The sequence below is a fragment of the Cyanistes caeruleus genome, chromosome 3 (genome assembly GCF_971803275.1).
Source record: "Cyanistes caeruleus chromosome 3, bCyaCae1.hap1.1, whole genome shotgun sequence".
NCBI classification, from domain to species: Eukaryota; Metazoa; Chordata; class Aves; order Passeriformes; family Paridae; genus Cyanistes; species Cyanistes caeruleus.
In genome coordinates this window covers 69,906,727-69,930,604 of record NC_141703.1, presented here as the reverse complement: position 1 = coordinate 69,930,604, position 23,878 = coordinate 69,906,727, and the positions used below count along the sequence as shown (strand labels likewise).

At 35.7% G+C, this 23,878-nt stretch overlaps 1 protein-coding gene across 17 annotated transcripts in view; it reads left to right on the top strand.

The window, feature by feature from the left end:
* Positions 1-23,878, top strand: part of NUP58 (nucleoporin 58) — a 41,408-nt gene that overhangs the window by 9,768 nt on the left and 7,762 nt on the right. For 8 of the 17 annotated variants that reach the window (XR_015284728.1, XM_086881797.1, XM_086881796.1 and 5 more), the window contains exons 7-15: positions 1,677-1,701; positions 2,133-2,198; positions 2,967-3,141; positions 4,419-4,498; positions 5,133-5,251; positions 7,350-7,432; positions 10,236-10,437; positions 16,308-16,406; positions 19,218-19,313. Coding sequence is in view for 11 of the 17 variants with exons in the window: in XM_086881797.1 (XP_086737923.1) it covers positions 1,677-1,701; positions 2,133-2,198; positions 2,967-3,141; positions 4,419-4,498; positions 5,133-5,251; positions 7,350-7,432; positions 10,236-10,437; positions 16,308-16,406; positions 19,218-19,313 (945 nt within the window). In the remaining 6 variants the exon portion in view is untranslated. Of the gene's footprint in view, positions 1-1,676; positions 1,702-2,132; positions 2,199-2,966; positions 3,142-4,418; positions 4,499-5,132; positions 5,252-7,349; positions 7,433-10,235; positions 10,438-16,307; positions 16,407-17,742; positions 17,866-19,217; positions 19,314-23,878 lie in introns of all 17 variants that reach the window. The other 9 variants (XR_015284731.1, XR_015284730.1, XR_015284733.1 and 6 more) reach the window with 2 other exon arrangements.

Below are 23,878 nucleotides of genomic sequence, written 5' to 3'. Positions count from 1 at the left end.
GTTCACCTCCTAGGGTGGAAACTTAAATGAATAACCTGAATTCCCCTGTATGTTGTATAGTGGAACTGGGTGAGTTGGACTGTTGCTGTCAGGATGAGCAGAGATCCCTTAGCCAAGCAATAGGAAATGTCAAAGGAGACTGTTTTTTGAGGTTTTAATTCAGAAGTGTTTCCCTTAATGGCTAGTGCTGGCTTAAACAGCTCTGATTAATATGCTGCTACTTAGTTATGTCAGTTCAGTTGTTTGTACTACTATATGAGGAGCTGCATTAAGGTTTGAGAGTGGTGGCTCCATGGTTTTGAGGGTTTTATTTCCCTTTTCCTTGTGAAGAAAAAGGAAGGATGTGGTATGGCTATGAAAGAAAAGTACCCTAGGAGTCCCAGGACAGATGAGGACTAGCCTGTGTTTTCTGTTCTGGAACTGGGTATAAAAGTTTTTTCTTCTGACCATCTAGTATTTTTTTAAAATATGGCTGCAGGGAATAAAAACCTGTCCTAATACATATTTTCTACTTGTGTTGCTAAGAGAATGTTAAAAAATCTGAAGCACTCGCTTGCCTAGAAAGTAGCAAAATCTGATGTCAAATTTGTATTTTTAAGTATTGTTGTGATGTACAGCAATAACTTCAACAAAAAAAAGTGTCTGGAGTGCAAAAGCAAAGTATGCATAGCTTTCTGCCTATTTTTAGATTATCAGCAGACAAAGAAGTCCTAAATTCTGGTGCTTGTCCCTCAATTTTTTTTTTCCCCCTTAATGTTGTGTAGTTTTTTTTTTCCTGTTAGCATAAGGCATAGGGAATGGCTGTGAGTGCAGTCTGTCTAAAGTACTGTGTGTTAGAGTCTGCCAACAGTTTAAATAGATGTTGCTTCTAAAAGGAGTAGCTTCTGCTGGCAGGAGCACTGACTTGTGCAGTTTCAAACGTCTGTGGTACTGGCATTTGCTATGTAGCTGCTTTCTACCTTTGTGGCACTGACAGGATGTGAATTGGATTCAGCTGATGCCTTTTTCTTGGGCTTGAGTGAGTGCTCTTCCTAGCAGACTGCTGTGGGATGGAATGCAATTACTGCCATGGCCATAACTAGAAATAGCTGTGCCCTGTGTTATGCATGATGCTGTTTTCAGTTCTGTTCTTTCACTCAGAGGCATTTGGCATCTTGATCCACAGATGTGTAGTTTAGAGTGTGTTGGTGGCAGGTAAGCAGTAGCATTGTCAGTTCTGTAAAATCTCACTGATTTCTTGAGTTAATGCAATAGCAGAAGTCTTTGAGGAACTCAGTGGGCAAATGCTCATTTCCTTCATATTTGAGAGGAGACTGCCATTGCTGAATTTAAACACTTGAATATTTTGTGGTTGCAGGTCAAAGTGAATTGAGGTTGCATTAGCAGAAACAGATTTCTTATGCAGCTGCAGTTGTGCATGCATTTATAGTGACAACATGATGTTACGCTGAGTGCTAAAAAGTTAGCACCTCAACTGTTGAACCATTGTTCATGAAAAGATAACTATCTCCGAAGGGGCTGTAAATTCAAACCCACTTTCTATTACAGCTAGTCTGTTCTGCCTATCATGAGAAATCAAGCAGATTGTAGTCATTAGTTCTTCCTTAAAATCTCATTAAAATTGTTTTGTTTGTTCTTCAAAGCTTTATTTATGACCTACAGTTTTTGTTTTCTAGGTGACAAAACAGGAACAAGACCAGAGTAAGTGTCAGGTTTTCTTTGCATTCCATGTTTTAATAGAAAACAGATATACAAATCTTTTAGCTTTTCTGATTTGATATTGAAAAAAGATCTGCATAACCAATTGGGTAATTTAGTAATGTTTGGTCATGATTTTAAGCACTGCAATTCTTCTTCAAATGCAATACCTACAGCTTATCTGGCATCTGCTGTAGACTGATCATCTGGTCTGAAAAGTGGTTTTTGCAAACTTGTACAGTGCTTACACCACAGGCTTGAACCCTGGCATAGGATCTGTGTGCATTAATCCAAATCACTCCTAGTTGCAACATTCATGCAATAGATGCAAAACCGTGTAATCACTCACCTGAATGTTTTAGTGATATTTACTAGTCATGCAAAAATGTTTGGGAGCATTGAAGGACCATCTAAACATTCATTGTCTCTCATAGAGATAGCAAAGCACTGAAGGATGAAAATCTACCTCCAGTAATATGTCAAGATGTAGAAAATCTACAGTGAGTAGCTGTTTTTTTTACTATAGTTGTATAGCTGAAGTATTGTATACTGTTGATGCTTTGTGACAACAACATGTTCCTGCAGGCTGCACAAAGGGTAAGTTATTAGCCCAAGGCCTCTCAGCAGGTCAGCTTTGGAAACAGAATGGATGGATATTTCTAGTAGCTGAAATCTTAGTATGTTTTCTTTAAAAAGTCTCACTTTTCCATGCATTTATGCAAATGTGTCTGCCCAGTGGTATGTTCTTACCCATCTCTCGTGGAGTATTAAGCCTGTTGCACTTGCAGAGAGAGTATTGAACCTTATGTCTGTATTGCATGTGCATCATGGATCTTCTATGGAATAAGGAATTAGAAAAGCCTTCCCTCGGGCAGGAAGGAAATGGTTTGTAGACTGGGCTGCATGCATTGTATTTGTGAGTTCAAAGTGGTAATTGCATAGATGCTTCTATATTACTGTGTATGTAAAATGTTCTATATATCTTAGTTTGTCAGAGGTCAGCATAACATTTTTAAATACTTGCTATTTAAAGTTGAGGAGTTTTGGGGGAGGGGGATTGTTTTTGGTTTGGTTATTTGCAGTATTAGCATGCTAGGAGTTAAGACAGTACCATGCCATACAGTAATTTTACTGTTCAGTACCTGGTTTTGGAAAAATAAATTTAATAGCTATTTAAATAATGTGACTAAGAGGTAAACATTGGGTACTTTAGGTTCATTATATTATGTTTCTTTCCTCCCCACCCCCATTTTTTTTACCTTCCCCAGGAAATTTGTGAAAGAACAAAAACAAGTTCAGGAAGAAATTAGTAGGATGTCCTCTAAAGCAATGCTGAAAGTACAAGAAGACATTAAAGCTTTGAAACAGCTTCTCTCTGTAGTTGCCAGTGGATTACAGAGAAACATTCTTAATATTGACAAGCTAAAAGTTGAAACTGCACAGGTATAATTGAATATAAGCTTTGTTATGTAGAGTTTGTATGTTGAACATTTCATGTAGGATAGCTAGCCTGCTTTATCAGTCAAGTTAACACATGTTCCAACTAAACAATTGTAAACAGAATGAAAAATTTAATAATTTCTGGACTTTTTGAAGTTACTAGGGGAAACTGTAATCTGTCATGTCAGTATTTTTAGGTAAGTACAACAGCAATACAATTACTTTTATTTGGGAAAGCATTCCTATGTAGCAAAGGCAGTAGAAGGGAATGCATGTCCACTTTAATTCAGTTCCAGTAATATATTCAGCTGCTAAGACACATTTGTAACAACATGATGGACTCTGGAGCAGCAAAAATACAAAGGCATTTTCTTGGATGGCTTTGGAGGAAAAAAATACCAAATTATCCCATTATGTTTCAGGGACGAAAATTTCTTGATTAGCACTAGTATTCATTTTGGGAACTTGAGTCACATCTCTGTCCATTAGTCTGTGTCTGAACTGTGCAGACAGTTTGAGGTCAAGTTTTGATGCAGATGGTTTTCAAGTTCTATACCAGCTTTTATTTCATCTAGCTTGTCAATGCTGCTTGCTATATAAATAAGTGATAATTCATTCTCAAGTCAAACATTTGATGTTTTCCTTCATTTTACTCTATTGTTGCACCTTGTCAATAGTTTTCTGTGGAAACAAAAGCTTGTTAGTGATATTCTTATATTTCTGTCCATGGTGCAGTTGAGTATAATCACAGAACCAGGCACTAAGAAATTCTTAATGGTAAAGTTATTAGGAAGTATTAAGCAGGAGTGGATGCTGTAGCTGTCATGTATAACATGATGATTTTGATAAAGGCATTTTTCTAAATGAGTTTATTTTTTAAATTCAAAATAATATTTTTTTCCTATTTTTCTCTTTTTAGGTGTGTTGTATCCTTGACTATTTCTTTTTTTTCCCTCTACCCCTCAGCAGTTATAATATTTCTGAAGTACAATAAAAAAATTGTCTCTGACAGTCCAGTGCAGTATTTTCTCAATTTCTGAGCATTTCATATGTTTTCAGTATGTGTTGTCTTTTGTTCCATCCCCAAACTTCTGTTGGTATTTGCAGTTTTCCAACTTTCTGATAGTTGTTTCTTTGGAGAAATTCTGATCAAATTTAATCACAGTGTTAAATACATGAAGAAAATACTTTATGTGAGTGAAGAGTAAAGTCCTGGCATTTTTATTTTTGAACACTTTGTGCAGAGCCTTATGTTTTATTCATTATCTCTGTTTATTTAGGAGCTAAAGAATGCAGAAATAGCATTACGAACGCAGAAAACTCCTCCTGGTCTTCAGCACGAAAATACAGCCCCAGCAGAGTAAGTTCCTATTATTCACAAAAAATAGTCAATAACACAACCTGGAGAAGAGGAAAATGAGGAGACCTTATTGCAGCCTTTCAGTACTCAACAGGGGCTTGTACAAAAGGCAGGGACAAAATTTTTAGTAGGGCCTATTATGATGGAGGTGATGGTTTTAAACTGAAGAGGGCAGATTCAAGCTAGATATAAGGTGGAAACTTTTTCAGTGAGTGTGGTAAAAGTGGAAAAAGTTGCCCAGTGACATAACAGATGCCCTATCCCTATAAACTTTCAAGGTCAGGATGTCCCTGCTTATGGCAGGGGATCTGGAAGAGGCCTTTCAAGGTCATCTAGTCCAACCCAACTGTTTAATGATTCTATGAACTTCATAATATTTTTCTCTGCTTTTTGTAACCTTTATATGGAGTGCTTCACAGAATTGGTGTTCTGTTTCTTCACTAAAATTATCTTTGTTTTTGACATGAAGAATAGTCTTCACTCTTGTTCCAGTTGTAGAGTGACATCAAGAATGTCACACAACCTAACTGTACAGTTAATTGAATGAAAATTGGCAGCTAATAGTGATCAGGTAAAAAAATTCATTCGAATTAGTGAAGTTTAATCACACAATTTCACTGTATTACTCATCTAGCTACTTCAGAATCTTGGTTGAACAGTTTGAAGTACAGCTGCAGCAGTACAGGCAACAAATTGAAGAACTGGAAAATCATCTTGCTACTCAAGCAAATAATTCACACATAACTCCACAGGGTAAGCATTTCAGTTCTAATATTTTGTACTTGAATAATTTAGCAAACTTATAATAAAAACTTTAATTATTAATCTTTCTCCTCTCTTGTTATTGTTGGGTTTTCTCATTTAATGTACTGAACAAATTAGTGTTCAGATAAATTCTGTAGTTGTTCAATGCAAAGATTTGGAATTGAAGGTTCCATTCATAAGGGTTCTTGAGCTGTTTAATATGGATCCATTTCCTGAGTAGAGACTTTTAAGCCTGGTTTGTTTTTACATCGGCATCTCCCTCCCTTCAGCATCTAGCTGATGTCTGCACCTTCTGTCTTGTACTGGGCCTTCTGGCCAGACATATGGGTACCTGCTCTGTCAGCACCAGATCAAAATGGGAACTTTTCCTCCGTTTGGAGCCTATTGGTATTGCCTTCAGCTCTGGCCAGCTGAGAAAATGTTGTCTTGTTTGCTGCCACATCATTCAGTCTTGAGAAGATCTCTCTGATGAAAGAATGCTGACCTCTGGACAGTAGTCTTCTGGTTAGTTACCATTCCTGTGGTCATAGGCAGTTTTATCTTTTGGGCTGTTTTAGGTTCAGGTCCTGCAGTAAGCAATGATTTCAAGTGCTTGGCTCTGTGCTAAGTGGGACTTAACATCTTGCCACCACAGGATGGTGCACAGACTTTTGGACCTTTTATGTCAGAAAGCGAAAGGACTGTCTAGACCTAGCTTCCATGGTGAAATATCTGCTGAATCTTGAGGGTCCTCTATCTTTGTGTGACCTTGTCTGTCAGGAATATGAGAAGTATTTCTTCACAGATTTTTCCTAAGGTTTTCAGCAGTTTCTGCTATGATCAGAAGGTTCCTTGCCTGTGTAGGGAAGGTTCAATCTGTTGTGCCAGTATGAGTATATTGTCAGCAGTATCTGGTGGTCTAGTCAACACTCTATTGCATATGTAGTCTTTACCATACAGAAAAAACTTCCTTTGCCACGCAGATTTCCATGACTCTGACTGTCCTGAAAAATATCTATCTAGTAGTCAGTATCAATAAATTGCCTCCAGACTGATTGGAAACTTGCGACAAGTCTTCTTAGATACTGCTGCCTGCACAACCCTGTGGGCTGGCATGAGATGGATTCTACAGCTTTTCTGTTTTTCAAGGGAGAAATTTCCCTATGGAGGGGCAAACATTTTCACTTTGAGAGTCATTGCTAGACCTGTGCATCTTCAAGAACTTGATAGCTCTTTATGCATTTCAGTGTATATGTATCTGTATATACTTGCATTCAGGCTATGTGCATCATTCAGAGGAAATGCAGAAGCTGTTCTTTTCACAATCAAAGAACTGCTTCAACACTTTTCTGTCTTCCACTTTGGTACATTGTTTCAGTGCTTCTGTGAGAACAGCATTTTTGTGTGAGCAGATGCCTCATTCTGCCAAAACCTTTGAGATTTTCCCTTTGGTACTGAGGTTTTGCTGCAGTGTTGGGTCAATGCCCTGAAAATACTTTATATCTGTGTGGGAAATAGGATGTCCTAAATATAAGGCAAGAAGCTCCCTGTCATGTTTCTCCAGTTATGAATATGCTTCTGTGTAGAGCCAGATTAAGAGACCCTGTGATACTTATTATGTCTTTAAAATGTAAATAAAGCTTCCATTCTACTGCTGTCTCTGACAAAATCAACTGAACACTTAACTATGTTATAAGTCGGAAAAAGTGGACAATACATACAAATTCAAGCAAATCTGATTTAACTGTATCTAGGTAAAAGACAGTGAGGTAAAAAATGTTCCTATGTAATCAGGTAAAATTAGTTTAAGTATTACTTTTTGGCTTTGCTAACTAATAGAATCTTAGGGAACTCTTTACCATGTATATAAAAATTAATCTGAGAAAACAGTACCTTTCAAAATACAGTTTGAAGCCCTGTCAAAAAGTAGTCCTTGGATGATTTGTGACACCCAATTGCTTTGTCAAATCTTGTGTTTCATGCAGTTGTTTTTGTATTTTGTGTGGTATATGGATTTTAGGTGAGCTTCTTACTTTGGTATAAACACTAAATCTTTTCTTCTGATAACGAGATTTTTACTTACCGATATTTTATATGCATCTTACAGATTTGTCTATGGCTATGCAGAAAATCTATCAAACATTTGTAGCTTTAGCTGCACAACTTCAGTCAATACATGAAAATGTAAAGGTATGTTTTGATGTGTTTCTGTGTTTTTTCCCGTATAAGAGTCATCTTCAGGTTGTTTTTTTGTTTGGTATTTTTGTCCTTCTGTTAAATTGACTACTTTTAAAAATTTTCAAACTGACCTGAAGAAGTGCTTTGATTAAAAAAGTAGCTGTTGTTCAACTGAAGTTGTTTAAAGTATTTACTAATAGGGATGACAGCTACTGACCACAATGATTTGACTTACAAAATGTTTTTCATCTAACTCCTTTCCATCTAATTGCTGATCAGTTTTTAAAATGTCTGTTTTCAAGCTCATGCTTGTGAATTTTGATTTTTTCCCAATAACTTCTGGATCTCAAGAAAAGATGATCTAAATCTGCTCTTGCTTAAGTAGGTAACAGGAGACAAAAATAAGTGAGCTTCCATATGTAAGATTTTTTAGCATATCAAAGAATGTTGGTTAAAGTTGTGTTCTGTTAGTTTATTGTTTTTAAACCTGGTTTTCATGGTAAGTAGTATTTGTAGAAGGAAAAAGAAAAGACTACGTATTAATGCTTAGGTATAGAAGGCCCTAATTAGGCCTGTTTTTTCCATCACAGACTATGGCTCATTCAGTTTCCATTTTCCCATTTACAGTTCTGGGTATGTTGACAAAATGTCACTGTCCCCCAATCCATGATTTTTCTTGAAAACATCAGAATCCTTCTTGGCTACAAAAAACCAAACCAAAATAAATCAACTTGAAGAAGAGTACAAGTGTTTGAAATTGTTTCTGTTAAGTGACTTAATGTAAATAGCTCTGTAAATAGCTGGTTTCCCTCTCTAAGCTTCTTCTGCATGGCATTGCTAGTTCTCTAAACATTGAAACTTTTTACTTTTTCTCAGTAAGGTTCAGGAATACTGCAGATCTTGTGTGGTCTTGATTCCTTGCATTGCATTGCTTCTGTCAGCATAGATACTCACTGGTTTACAAATACCTGCCATCAGATATTTGTGCTGCTCTTAGTTAATTCAGTTTTGCTGCCAGATATAAAATGTATCAGCTCCTCTGCATTTTCAGCAGAATTAGCCAAAAGGTTTCCCAAATGTTTTCAGGCTTCATGGCTTCTGAGATCTAAGTGTAGCCTGAATTGGTGCAGTGGTGTTTGTGATGATACATTTTTGTTGTTCATAAATAGGAACAGCTGGATTAGTGTGCAGGTATAAGCCATAGCATCTTCAGTACCTTTTCAGTGTGACTGAATAGGAAAGACCTTTCTTCAGTTTAGAGTAGAATTCTATTGCCCAAAATTGAGAGGGTGGTTTGATGATTTTTCTTCTGAGAAATTTTTTTGAGATTTAATCTACTGGGTGCATATGGATACTGATATTTTGAAAGGCATTTTATAAGTAAAGCTTAAAAAAACAGCAAGATGAGTGTACTGCTCAAGTGAATCTGTCATTATAACCATCTGTTTTACTTTATCAGCTACAAGATACTAGAAGAGAAGAGCAGTTTTGAAACTGTGGTCTTTGCCTAATCTGATGGTTGTGATATGGTTTGTGGAAGGCAGTGCTGTGATCACAGTTTGTTTCTTTGCCTGATGAAAAGTAAAATTGTGCTTGGGCACAATTCAAGTAGGTGATGTTAAATCATTCAGCATAGCGTAGCCTTAAGAACTGCTTTATGATTTCTAATGGCTTTTGTCAACTCCTAGGGCAGTCAGTATGTCATTGTATTAAATCGCATCAAAATTCTACAAATGTCTTTTCTCTCCAAAGACAGTACTTCTGATGTGATAATGTGGGCGTTCTTCATGTGGTTCCTGCTGTTGCTGGTAGATCTGAGATTACAGCTGTTCAAATCCCAAATCAGAATTTTTGGACTGCAAACGCCTCTTTGAGGAAACAAGCATATGCTTAGCAAGGAACACAGGACCATATTATGCCTTCCATAAACTGGAAACTGTTGTCCTTTGAGAAATTTATTTCATTTAAAGATTTTCTGCTATGAGATGGCAATAATTATCAGTTATCTAGTTAAAGCTATTTATTCTTTTGTTGTTGTGCAAGACATCCATAGTTTCCTCATCTGTGACAGGCAGAAATTGCTCATGATGAACAACCCAAGCTGGGCTATTGCCACAGAAGGTGTTGGAGTTTCGAGGGGGTAAAAGGGCAGAGGCAAGGGAAGGTGTGGCATCATGAGACAACAGATTTGGGCTACTTGTTACCCTAAGGCAGAATGATCTGTTGCATTTGGACTGTGTTACATTGCTAATGAAATGTATCAGAAACAAGAGTGAATTCTAAGATTTTGGTAGCTTCTTTGTGGTAAGAAGAAATGCAAGAGTGAAAGGAAGGAACCAAACACAGGTGAAGGTAATAGGGGAGCAAAAGTAGACTACAGGGACAGAAGGTAGCACTAGAGAAAAGTGTGTTATAAGCTAGTAATAACATGGCTTTATTTTTCCTCTTGGATCAGCTGAGTACAGTGATATGAACTGAATTATGGTGATTTGGTCCAACATTGAAAGACTTAAGCTGACATACTGAATGGTATCAGTTATGTTCAGTGTCTTTGCAGAATTTAAGTATGGAACCTGTTCTGGCTGTAGCTGTTACAAACCAGTTCTTTCTATCTCATAGCCTGACAAGGTTTTTTGGGTTTTGGAGGGAGCTTCTCATTTGTTTCAGTGGTGGTATTTTGTGGTTTGGTTTTTTGTGGGTTTTTCTTGGTTCTTATAGGAAATGTTATTTTTAACTCAGTGTCTCTTTTCCTTATTAAGTTAAGGGTTTATGTCTGATACATGTAACTAAAATAGCTTCCTCCCATCCTCTTCAGATACTCAAAGACCAATACCTTGGCTACAGGAAAAGCTTTCTGGGAGATGCCATGGATGTATTTGAGGCAAGACGAACAGAAGCTAAGAAGTGGCAAAGCGCGCCACGCGTTACCACTGGACCGACCCCTTTCAGCAACATACCAAATGCAGCAGCCGTTGCAATGGCTGCAACACTTACTCAGCAGCAACAGCCTGCTACAGGTCTGAGTGCATTCAAGTTATAGATTATTAGTGTTACGACAATAGTAAATTCATGTAACATTTTCTATGAGGTCTTCCTTTGTGTTAGGCTAAAAATCTAAACATTGTGATGAGCGAAGTTACTGATACATAGCCAATAGAAAAATGCAGGGTAGACTTAGCAATAATTATACAACAGATACGAAATCTTGTGAATTTACTTGTATTAGTGATACTTACTGTATTGTTCTAACTTACCCCTTGGAATGTGAGTCTTCACTCTTAAGTAACATCTCTGAATACATGTAGAATAGCCTCTTTCCAGAAATTGTATCATTACAGTAAATTATTTTAAATTGGAGAGGAGAGAATATCTAAATGCATATTATCTTTTCCTTATGTAAAATTAATAATGCATTTTTATATAGCACTTTGGAACTGTAAAATGAAAAATGCTGTAGAACAGGAAGGAAAATGAAGCAAATCTCTGTAGAATAGGAAATCAAATGCCTGGCTTATTTTGTAGCCAATTCGTTTGTCAGTATGATGTTGGAGCTGTCATTTTGCTGGCCATTCTGCTATTGTGAATAGTTAGTAGAGAAAGTTGAGTGGGTCAGTGGTCCTGCCTGTGCATGTAAGAGGAAGACCAAAATAGAGGAAGTGCATGACCCACTGTGAATAAAGAATGGATACATATGGCAAAAGAAATAATTTAAGGCACCTTAATTGACGTTGCTATACTAACCAACCCTCTCTGAGAGGGATTTCAGAATACAGACAACTGAATTTATGTCATCAGGGAACAGAAATAAGGTTAATCCCATTTAATTTTACTTGAACAAGGGCAAATTATAAGAAGCATAGGTAGCTTCATTCTACCTTTAGTTTTCTAAAATGTTATTCACATAGGTGTACTGAAAGTGATAGTGCTTTTTCTGGTCTTGTAACAGCAGTGCTATTTTGAATGATGCTAATTAGAGATATATACAGAAACCATGTTAAGTTTGATACATTGTTAGACTGCCCTTGCCTTTTCATAAGAAAGGTACAATATGCTTCCAGCCCTTGCACTTCTAAACAGCAGAGAGATGGGTTTAAATTACAAGTATGCCAAACTACTTTTGAACAGAACTCAAAATCTTTTTGAAATACTGTTTTTTGAAATTTCAGTCATAGACCACAGTATTTCTGTTGTTGCTATGTTAATCCATGGAAATTTTGTTGAAGTGGCACCTTCAAAAGAGTTTGGTTTTAGACAGAAAACATGAGTTAATGTCATGTTACCCTTCAGAGGTTTTAATACAGATGGTAGTATTGCTGCACAGTTTGTGCAGCCTAATGTTGCCAAAGTAATTTACTCCTCATCTTTTTCCTTATCTTATATTTGTTCTTTTAAAGACGCTCCGTGGTCATTACAGGATTGTTTTTTTTATGAAAGTCATTCACTTGGAATGTCACATTTAAAGTCATTCCTGCATTTTTATGAATTGAGGTGAGGGATTTGAAGTTCCTGAATTTCCTAGTTCAGATTGAAGGGAACTGCTAATAACTTCAATAAACTTAAGCCACTGATGGCATGACTTTGTGAACATTCTCTTAGTAATAGGAACAAAGAGGAGGAGGGGGGGAAAAAAACAAATGGCAGAATTGGCCTGTACCAACACAGCTGAGGTCATGTGACTCTAGCTTGAGATATTTTGTAACATTTTGTAGTGAAAGGAACAAAGGGGAGTGTGTAAAGGTTGGTTTGGGGTTTGTCTGTTCTTTTGTGATTGTTTTGGCAGAGTATTTCAAAACCCAAAATTGTGCCAACTGCAAGCGTTATGCAGATAGAACAAAGCTATTAACTTCTATCAAACATGCCAAGAGAAGCAGACAACAATCTTTTCACTACTTTTTCATTTTGAATACTTTTACCCTCTGTGCAATTCACTGGAGGACCTGAAGAAGTAGAAATAGATTGATGTTCTGAGTGGCACTTGAGGAGTACTTGAAACTCCTTAGGGTTAGATGAATAATAAGAGTACTTGGAGTTCCCTCTAGATCAAAAGTAAAATTAGTCAGGCCTAAACTATTTAAAAGATATCTTGAAATCCTAAAAGCTTGTTAGATGGGAACATTTTGTAGCTTTCCTAAATTACTGATTTCAGTGCTTGACTTTTTCCTAGTTTCAGATTAAGGCTGCCACTTTTTGTTTTGGAGAAGAAGAATCTGTTCAGTTTTGCAGGAATCTTTAAGGACTGCCTCCTCTTCATTTCCTTTTCATTGTTTGAGTTTTCAGATGGCCATTTGCTGTAGTAACACAATGCATGTTTTAGTTTTTTATTCTGTTGTTGTGACTTGGATATACTATCTGCTAGAAGTTAAAATCACATATTTCTTTGCACGATGTGGGTCCTGAAGGGTGGGATAGATGAGGGTAAAAGGTTCTGAGAAAAAAGACTGAAAAGAGGTGCATGTAAGGGGATGGCTAAGGGATGTATGTGTTATTGATACCTGATCTGCTGTTGCTATTTATGAAAATGAGAATCAAACAAGAAAATTCATCTGGCCTTTATAAAATTTTTGATGAAAAATGTAATATATAGTAGTCTAGTATTGAGGGATCAGGATGCTTAGTCTCTTTTAAAAATTATTTGATGTTTACATGGTTAAGTATTTTGTAAGATTAACTTAGAGTTAGTTACTGTTCTTTCTCTGAAAAAGATAAATAATAATTTATTTTACATTTATTTTCAGAAGTCAAAAGTTTAGTAGCTACATCTAAGCTGTGGGATCAGGGAATGTTTCCCCAGTTCCTGGGTGTAGATATGCACCCTGTGTTCTCTCTGTATGCCAAGACTTTTCTGGCTTCTATTGAAATAAATAAAGCCAGTGAGTCCTGGCCAAATGGAAGAAAGGGAGCAAAAATGCACTCCACTGCTCACCTGGGATGGATAATCAGGACTGTGGTGTGCACATTAAAGCACAATTTTTGTGCAGTTTTTTTAAGCTAGAATTGCTGAAATTATGCTTAAGTTTTGGCTGAACACAACCTTTCTCCCTAGTTTGGCACTTTCGTTCTGAGCACAGCTTTTTTTTGGTAGCAGTGAGGCTGGTCATTCTTTTTGGCAGTAGCAGCTAGAGTTTTAAACACTGCCTCACTTGCACCCTCCCTGAGCAATCTTGAACAGTGTGGAAGTTCAGATGGTGGTGGCTAATCTACCTGGTATTATTGATGGGATCACAGTAAAAGATTGCAAAGGAAATTAAAGCCTGGTGCACCAAGACCTGTAAACGCATGAGGCTGCAACTGATGTTTTTTGGGTAAGATTAAATTGTCTTAAAAAAATGCTTTCCTTGAAGCTCACCTTTTCTCCTCTAGAAATAACCCACTGAGAAACTCACCCTTAACTGGTCCTTAACTGGTGAAGTACAGTTAGTCAAAGCATTATATAAAGCTGTTAGCACACTTTATGTTTTGACTTGGTTTGAGATTGAAGTTCTAATGGGAAAGGATACTGAAATCTTTATAGCACTTAAAGCTTTTATTGTTTTTGTTAGTTTTATTGTATGGTTTGATATTGACCTTGGTTAAAATTAACCAGTGTATTACTTTGTCAGAATCAGATCTAAATTGTGATGCTAAATTTACTCACTGTCTGGACCAGCTGTAATTCAAAAAATTGCAGAACATCAATAGGCAATCTGTCTGACCTGTCTGACTCTCTGTAATGGGTCCTATTCATTAAACTGAAGTGCTCTACAGGCCAAATACATCAAGTTTTAAAATGTTAAAATACTTGTTATAAATAATTTGTCTTGTACCTGTAATAGCCGAAAGTGCCATTTTTTTTTCTTGCTAATACGCTCGGCATCAAAGATTCTTACTAGTCTTTTGCTATTGAAGATTATGTTTACTTACTAGAACTATAAGCAGTGATGATACCTTCAGAACATTATGGTACAAAATCAACATATCATATGCTGTTGCTCAATAAAAAGTTTGTTAGTCTACGGCATAAGATCCTGTTTTATATGATCTGAGTTGTTTTAGTATAATGTTTTATACTGGCTCTAAAAAAAGCATGTTGCATTTGGTAAAAAGCTTGGCCTGGAGGACTGTAGTGTTTTGTTTATAAGGTCTTCCACTAACAGTGCCTCCTATTGAGACAGAAACCTGTGTACTTGAGAAGGAACTGGATATGTGTTTTCGGGTTCTTTTAGTTAATTAGATCACTGACTTGTGTAGGGGGTTTTGGTTTTTTATTGTTAATTTTCGTTTCTTTTTTTTAAGAGCTGCTAGGTAGATGTCAGTATTTAAACTGGATGTAAACAACTTTAGTTTGAAATTTGTGGAAATTTGTAACTGCAACATCTGATATACTTTTTTTTAAGTGGAAGAAATAGCTTGGGTTTTCCAGGTATTTTCTGCTAAGCAGAGACTGAAGGCTAACAACTTTAGTTGCCCTTAAAATTTAGTTTTAACACTACTTGAAGTATACAGATGTTACTCAGCTTGGATCACCTAAGAATTTTGTGTTCCTAGCAAAAGATGTTACTTCTCAACATACAGTGCCTTTCACTTGATTCAAAATGATTTTCCATTTAAATCTTCAAATACTGAAATTATTTTAAGAGCTTGAAATATTCACATTTTAAAACTCTATATAAATGTTCAAAATGGGAAATTTTGAGTGAAAATAGCCCAGATGTGATAATGATTTAGGAAAAAGGTCAAAATCATCTGAGCTTTATAGTAATATTTGAATAAATCATCACTTTCACAGATATAGGATGTCAAGTATGTTCAAAGATGGAGAAGGCCATCTTGAGCAGACGTGCGGATGTCTGTGGATTAAGAGTTTGGCACTGTATCTTTAATGGTTAAACTTATAAAATAGTGCACTGAAAACTGTTTGGAAAAGACAGGAATAGAAGATTGTACTGTGAAAACTGTCTAAAATATATTAATTATTTATCAGAATTAATTATTTTAAAATGTGTTAGTGATGGACTAGCGAGTTGATTCTTTATTCCCCCAGGTTAAGGTCAAAAAAGAATGAGACTGTAAATTTCATCATGGCAGACTGAAATTGTTCCTTGACAGCCCTGCATCTTAATGTGAATATGCAGGGGAAGTACTGTCAGCTTCTTAAAATTATGGAACAAACTCTGAAATTTTGAATGTATCTAATTCATTAAGGTACACAGAACTGTGCCTTTTGTAAATGGTTATTTAAACAGGTGGTTTGACTAGTTTACCTTATTGAATGGTGTTATGTAGCAGAGCTTAACAGAACTCAGTTATCACTTGTGTGGAAAAAAAATGAATTGTCATGTTACTGTGTAATTGACTTGCTTAAAAATGAACAATAAATTTAATAAAATAAAGTCATTGTCTTGTTTTTTATCTTAGTGTTCTGTTTAAATTTGGATGGAATACTTGAGTAGTTTTGAAGAATCCTATTTATTAAATCAATTTTAAATAATACAGTTTTAGTTACATTAGTGTCAGTTCTTACATTTTTAGTTTGAAAGTTCTCCCTTATTCTGATTTCATTAATACAGGTGGCAAAATGTTGTTACCTATGAGTTCTCTCAGGGATTTTATTAACATTTTAAAGTTTAAGGTGAGACTGGTTAACTTATAAAAATACTAAATTATGTTCTTATGTTACCAGTTTTGGTTAGTTTCACCTTATTACAATCTTTATTTTCTTAGATTTTTTGCCAAGTCAATATAGAGGCAGACAGTTAAGCGAGAAACTTAGATGAGGTAAAATCTCGGATCTTAATGGGATTTGTTGAAAGCAATGATGTTCACATTATCAAATACTTGAATAAGTAAATAAAGGACCTCTTTACTATCAAAGAGTAAGGCAAGTTTGTTCTCATTTTTTTTGTACCAGGGCCACAGCCATCTCTGGGAGTTAGTTTTGGAACGCCATTCGGCTCAGGTATTGGCACTGGCTTGCAATCAAGTGGCTTAGGTTCTTCAAGCCTTGGAGGTACACTTTAACTTTTCTAATCTTTCATTGACTTATGATGCTGCACAGCTGAATCTCTTGCAAACCTTTAACTCCACTAAGAGGATGATCTGTTTCAGGGAAACACCTGACAATTCAGCAGGTCTGTGCTTTCCAAGCTTCTTCCTGCCTTGCAGAAGGAGTTGCTAGGGCTAAGCCATTGTAGTGAAAACCCAAGATGAACAGGATTAGGCAATCACAGAGAAGTTGTGCTCTAAAAGCTAGGGAAGGTCATCAATTATGTTGAAACTACAGCTTGACTGAATTTTACCTTTATGAAAGTTAGGCATCTGAGACATTATATCACACTGTAGCTAATCTGTGGAAGTTTTTCACCTTTTAACTATAGGGACCTATTTCTGCTTGTATTAAAATAAGAATAAATGTTAAAAAGTTACTGCAGTTCTGTGATCCTGAAATCTATTTGTTTTAGTAGTCACTGTGTGCCGCAGTGGGGTAGGGGAAAAAATACCTCCCCCAGCTGAAAAAGCAACATGTGAGAGTGAGGGAAAAATACTTACTAAAATGTTAATAGTGCTGGTAGGGACTATATTCCAGGAGGACACATGACTGTGAAAAAGTAGGTGATATTTAAAAAAATTCTAAATTACTGTAGATCTTTTATTTTAAAATAATGTATTTAAATGTATTGTGTTCTCAACACTAGAGCTACAGGTAGATTCTGCTAATCACGTAAATTATAATTGGCATGTAAACTTCCTGTCTGTATGGGTTGGGCCCCTACAGATACTAATGGCTTCTGAAGCTTTTATAAGATTTGCAAGGAAAATTGTTACATCTGCTAAGCACAAACATAATGTGGTTTTTCTTGTTCCATCCTCCTTTCTCTGCAGCCTCAGTCCCCATTCCTACATTTTGCCTATGAGCTGAACATACGAGTCAGTGTTGTAATGTATTTTAAATAATTGTCACTCAGTGTTGGAAAGATGATGTAACCTGAACATTACATGAGTTTTACCTTAAATAATCACCTTGAAAATACTTCAAAATGTGTCCCTTCTCATCAGATTTTAAGTGTTTTCAGGTAAAAGAAAATCTGTATACCTAAACAAGAAAAAAAGTGAAAATAATAAGATATTAAAAAAAAGGATATTAAAGGATATTTGGAATTGCCAAGTTTTCCTGCAACGTTTTAAATGCCTAAAGAAAAAGCCAAACAAAAAACCCCATAAATTTCTGCTGAAAAGGTTGTAGACTAAAGATTGTTCACCAGTCGTACCAATGTAAATAAATTACTGTTCCAACTGCTTTTAGTTCTGTCCAAAAAACCTGACTTGTGTTCTCTTTTTTTTCCTAGCTCTCTGCCTAGGAAGATATTTGCTTGCATTATTAATTTGCAAAATGTCTTTTAACAAATACATTAGACTCTGATAGAAGCAAATGTAGAAGAATAAATACATACCTGAAAAATAGGCTGCAGGTGTGTTCTTGGAAACAAATTGGCTGAATTATTACTTAAGTTTGTTTGAGTTTCTAATCCTAGGGGTTTAGGTTTTTAAACAGGACATTTTCTGGTGTATGCTCTGGAAGTGCCATTTTAATTGGGAAATTTTGCTCTCTTTTCTTGATTAATGCTCTGTGTACTTTGACAGTGATAAACAGAGGCTTTTACATTGAGGTATATAAATTATTAGCATAGATCCTATGCTTCATTAAATATTTGCAGACGCCTTGCCTGATCATTGGTTATGAGTTTCAATCTAGATAGGACAAAAGAGTGTGTCATTTAAATGAACTGTCTTACATGGAAATGATACTTGCCATTACCTACCCTTAATACCCCTTAGATTTAAAAATCTCAGGAAACTAGAGGACACTGCTCCAGATAGTGTGTTAGTCCTTACTAGTTTTAAAATCTCAAAAGCATTTCTGTAAAGGAAATGGTAAAGGCTCAGTTTGCAGTAAATAAAAGGATTTTTCTTGATTCTTGAAAGTTAAGATGGGAACATGATTTCCTTAAACATAAATACAAAAACTGTTTTCTTTTTGAAAACCTAAGATAGCCAAAATCAGAGTATATAGTTTTCTTACAGTTCCTGTTGTCTAGCCTCTATTTCAAACTGCAAATACCAATTTATTTTTCCTTCAAAGTGACCTCATATTATTAACACAATTTCAAACATTAAAAAATTTGTGTTATGAAATGATGAATGTCAATTAAAAAACCAATTTAATTTTGTCACAGCTATACATTTATGGCTGCCCTTCTATGATGATTTTTCACATGAAATGTTATGAAATTTGTTTCTATTCTCTATTTAATCTATTTTCAGGTTTCCTAGATAAAGCTGATCCCTAATAATTTGAGAGGGGAACAGCTCTAAAATAAGCCAAGTGTAAACTGAAGAAAAATGCTTACTCAGTTTTAAGCATAATTCTTTTTTTTTTAGAGTTGTAGATGAAGATTGTGACTTGTAATAAAAGTCATGTAACTTGTATCTGAAATTTCTTAGTTTTAGCTCATTTAACAGCATTTGAATAGAAATTTCTTAAACTCTGGTAGTTCACACCACCTGTTTTTATAACTTTTTCTTTACTCAGTTTTGGATTTTGAAGGTAGTGTTTTTCTCAGTGCTTTCCAGTTTGCACTGTTCTTAACACAGTGCTGTGTCAAGGATAAATACTCTTCAGGCAATAGTCTTAGAAATACTTGTTTACCGAATAATGCTTAGAATTATATTGGGGTTTAGAATACTCACCTGAAACCTATGTGTCTTTAATTGCTGTGTCTGTAATTTTTTTTGTTGTATGTCTTTATTATTATTCTACTAGGATTTGGAAGTAGCTCTGCCTTTGGAAGTAGTGCCACAGGAGCGTCATCATTTGGGTTTGGAACTACAAGTAAACCATCAGGAAGTCTAAGTGCAGGTTGGTTTGTTACTTTTGAATTCAGAAATCAAGTTTATCTTAAAGCAAGTCTTATAATTAAACTACTGCACTCATTCCAGTAAATGGATTGCTTAAAGTTGCATGTGTATATCACTATTAACTACTTACTAGAGACAGATTTTCTGATAAGTTTCTGGGTTCTGTTAGAGGTCCCCTATGTAGACAGTATTGAATGAGCATTAATGTTTCCCATTTCATGGTGTCTGTCTAGTTAGAAGTGGAAGCAGGAGATCAAGTGCAGCCTCTTATACAGAAGAGCAATTGTCACTTGAATGTATTGGAATCAGTTACTGATTGAAATTAGTGTATAAATTAGTGACAAATATACTAGTAATTTGACTTACTGTATTTAAAAATAAAGTTAAAATTATATTCTGGAAGTCCAGAAGTTTCCTTGAAAATGTATAAATGCTTACTCTATTTGAATAGTAAGTTATATGTATTGTATCTCTGTATATGTTCATAATTCATTATATTAACTACTGTGAAAACATTTCTGTGGCATTTGAACTACACAGTACTCATTTAGCTATTTTGATTTCATTTTTGTGGGGGTGTGATATAATTAAAATATGGATGCTATTGTGCCTTATATTTCAGAAATAGCTGACATCTCTACCTTTTAAATAGGAGTAATAGCTTACTAAGCTATTAGTATACAAATAGCTTCTGTAGTCTGTCTTAAAATCTTTTTTAAGTGGCACAATGAAGAAGGATCCTGTCTCAAGAAAAATCTTTTGTTCAACGGCTCTTAGAAAAAAACAGCATTTTGCTGGTATTTATTAGGAAGTGCTATGATTTTTATTCTGGATTCTCCTTGATTACTGATGAGCTGTTAGGCCTGTAAAATTTTATTGGCTTTGCATTATAAGGTGGAAATGGCTCACTAAGCTGACTGTGTAACATTCATGAATGTTAACAACCTAGTAAGTTCTTGATGGAGCTCTCTCTGCAGTGTCTGGTGTCCAAGCATCAACTTTATTTTACTTAGTTCCTAGTATGAGAAACAGTTGGAAGACTTACACTGCTTATGTTTTTATCTTGTAGCCTATTATTTCTGAGTAATATTGCAGCATTTAAAGCTGCTGGATTGCAAAGTTAATAATTTAGTTTTTAACATAATAAAAATAGAATTAGAAAACTAACTTGTATGGATCAGCTGTCCATTACTACGGAAGTATTAAGCCAAAGTAAATAACAAGTCTGTCTTAGCTATGTTGGGTGTGCAGAGGCAATTTAGATACCATTTCCTTCAAACTGGGCTTTGTCATGGAGTCAGTGCCATCAGTTTCTTTTGCAAATGAGGAGATTGCACCCAATAAAATGAACATTGTCAGTTACCTCAAAAGAGTCTCAGCTACAAAAAGTAGCTGAATAAAAACAGATGAAATATAATTTCTGTCATTTTGTGCTTAGAAAATCAAGTGGTCATCAAATCCTTATTTAGACTGGGATTATGGAATAGAAACCGCTATTAAAAAATTTGGTACCCCAGAAACACACTAACTTTTACCTTTTCTATCCAGAACCTTATGTCATATGGCATCTGGATTGCATATGGTCTTCAGTTTTATTGAGGGTGTATAAATGGGTTTGAAAGATACCTGAGGCTAGCCAGGTTATATATGCTATTTTAAAATTTACTGTGTCCTACTTCTTATGTATTGTTTACAGGATCCTGAAAGCATGTTCTGGTTTATGTTACTGTATAATGGTGGCATCTTGTTTCTGAATCTTTTGCTTTGAAAAAGCTAGGAAAGTGGGTTGAATATGGGTTATGGAATTCACAATTGTTGCTGCTTGGGTTTAGGTATGAGCAGTTAGGTATTTTCCCAGACTGTTTCTGGGAACACTAGGTAAGTGTGTGTTCCAACACATACTGTTCCAGGCTGCTTAGGCTGCCCCAACTCTCCTCCACAGATTTCCCATCAGTCTGACCTTATCTTAAAACTAAAATTATAGATCCCCAAATTGGTTCTGTCAAGTGTTTGATTTTTATGAGTTAGGTTTAATTGCTTTAAAAGATGTGAAAATGTTTGTGATGGTATTACTGCTTTTCTCAGTTTCAGTTTGTGCATTTGAGGAGAAAATTCTGAATGTTCTGGTAGTCTTTGAGAATCTTCTAATAGTAAATTTGGCTTGGTCCAGGAATAGTTGTTGTGTTCATCAGTAGATGTAAAGCAGAGCAGCTTCAGTCTCCTTGCAATTTCCTTAGTGGTCACAGTTGCGAGGTGGAACAGTGTCTCAGGTGTCCCTCTGAAACACACAGAGACACTGTGGAAAGCTGACTCCAAAACAAGTCCCATTTAATTCTTACTCATTTAATGGCAACCAAATGGGCTGATGTTAGTGTGCTTATTGTAAAGGACATTAAGACTCTCAAAGTAATGGGAAAAGGAAAAAAAAAAAAGACCATTGAATTTGCTTTATAATTTAATAAAATTTTAAGTGGAGGGGGAGTGTACAATCACAATTTTTGTGAAAACAGATGCTAAATATACTTTGAAGATCTGAGTTGAAAATTTTTGTTGGAGACTTATTTTTATTGAAGAATTGCAGCCTTGGTAGACAAGATAAGAGATAATCAAGTGGGATCATGGCTGGACGGACTCATACTGCTGAAAACCAGACCTTAATATAATCCATGAGCAGCTTTTACATAGAGAGGCTATAATAAATCAGATAAAGCTGCTCTTGAAATACTTTTTGATCTGGAGTACCCATTGTGGTATGGGAGATGAAAGCAGGAATAGATTGCTATCTGATGAACTGCTGTTTCTCCCTGTAGTATTAAAATTACAAAAAAAACCAAAACGAAAACTGTTGTGGGAAGGAGTATATTCATCTTTGGCTTACCAAACTAAAGGGTTTGCTGGAAGCAGAGATGACCAGGCCCAGTGAATAAAGTAAGATCTTAATGCCCTTCAGGGAGATGTCAAGGCTGTGTCCTTGACAGGCAGATTGTAATTTACTTCCTGAAATCACTTTTCACATATAAATAATACTATTTTCAGAAAGGACCTTGGTGGTCACGTGTACTTATGGTTCAAGACTTTGAGTCTTCCATCTAAACTGAGCTACTCTGTGATTGAGTGTCTTTTCTTGCAACAGGAATAACACTCAGTGTATACCTTGTTCAAATTTATTTCCTGAAGATTTTGCATTTGAGTGTTCAGCTTTAGGATTTGGTTTACTTGTAACAAAATTTGGTACCTTGGCCTTATTACGCTGCCATGACAGGAGAATACCATATAGAAGAATTTCACATCTGCCTTTCTAAACTTCTGTGGAGGCCCTTAATGTCACTTCTAACAGAACAGCTATTGCTTTCCAGGTTGTATCTAAATTAGTAAACATGTTCTCAGTCTTCTGTCCCATAGTTTATGTACCTCTTACTGTAATGTTACTCAAATAAAGCCTTCTCTGCGTGCTTCAAAATAATCCCTGCATCTAGAAGTAGCAAAGTGGGGGTAATTTATGAACACTTGCCTACTGAACTCCTGACACTGTAGTTCACATGCAGCTTTATTATGAATGGCATTCATGATGTTTTCTATGGGAAGCAATGCTTGCCTGTTATCTCACATACATGAAGTAAAAAGGTAACCCTTTTGTCATTCATGAGACTCTCTGATACATCTTAGCTTCGATTCAGAGTTATCAGGGAAATGGAGTAACACTTGCATGTATTTGACCCCTTACATTCTAGGATGAGAGACAAAGTATCCACAAAATTTAGAAAAGACCCAAATGAACACTATCAGTCACTATCATCAGTCATACTGTAGATCTGCACAACCATTACACTGACAATTGGTTCTGTACAGGCAATTGCATGCTGTAGGACTGTAAGTTACTGGAATGTTGATAATGAATTTTCTTGACAAGATGATGTGTGTAACCCAAGTCCAGACACTGCAGGAGGAAGAGTTTAATGTTAAGTTTTGAAGTAGTTCTTATTGCAGAGTGTCAGTAACAAGTGAGAGAACAGAAGACATCAGGCTTGTTAGAGGAACTTTAGGATTCTGGTGGGACAACCAGTTGGGCTTTTATTTCTGTACTCCAAAAATATTTTAGGCATTGAGTTTGAATATACTGATGTGACCAAAGGATTGCTTCAACTGTCTGCTAGAGAACTAATGAAGCAATAGAAAGTAACACATATTGAGACTATACTCTGACTTGATTGTGAACCAGTCCCATTTTTCTTATTATCTTAATTGTTTGCAGGTTTTCATACACTGGTATGACACTCTTTGTTAAAATCTGAACTTGCTTGTGTCTTACCTATTATTTTGTAGTCTCTTGAGACAAAAAAAAGTAAGGTTATGAAGTTCTGCTTCTTATTAAGTAATCTTTGAGAAATTTCTAGTATTCTCTAGTAGTTGCAATTATTATCTAAGCTGATTACACATAACTGATACATATTTATAAAAGAAAGTGAAATGAGTTAGTGTAACTGTTGCTGAAAACTGTAGAGTTTACCTTGATAGAGGAGTTAAAATAGCACAGTTTGCTCAGCCAGTCATTCAGATTTTCCAAAG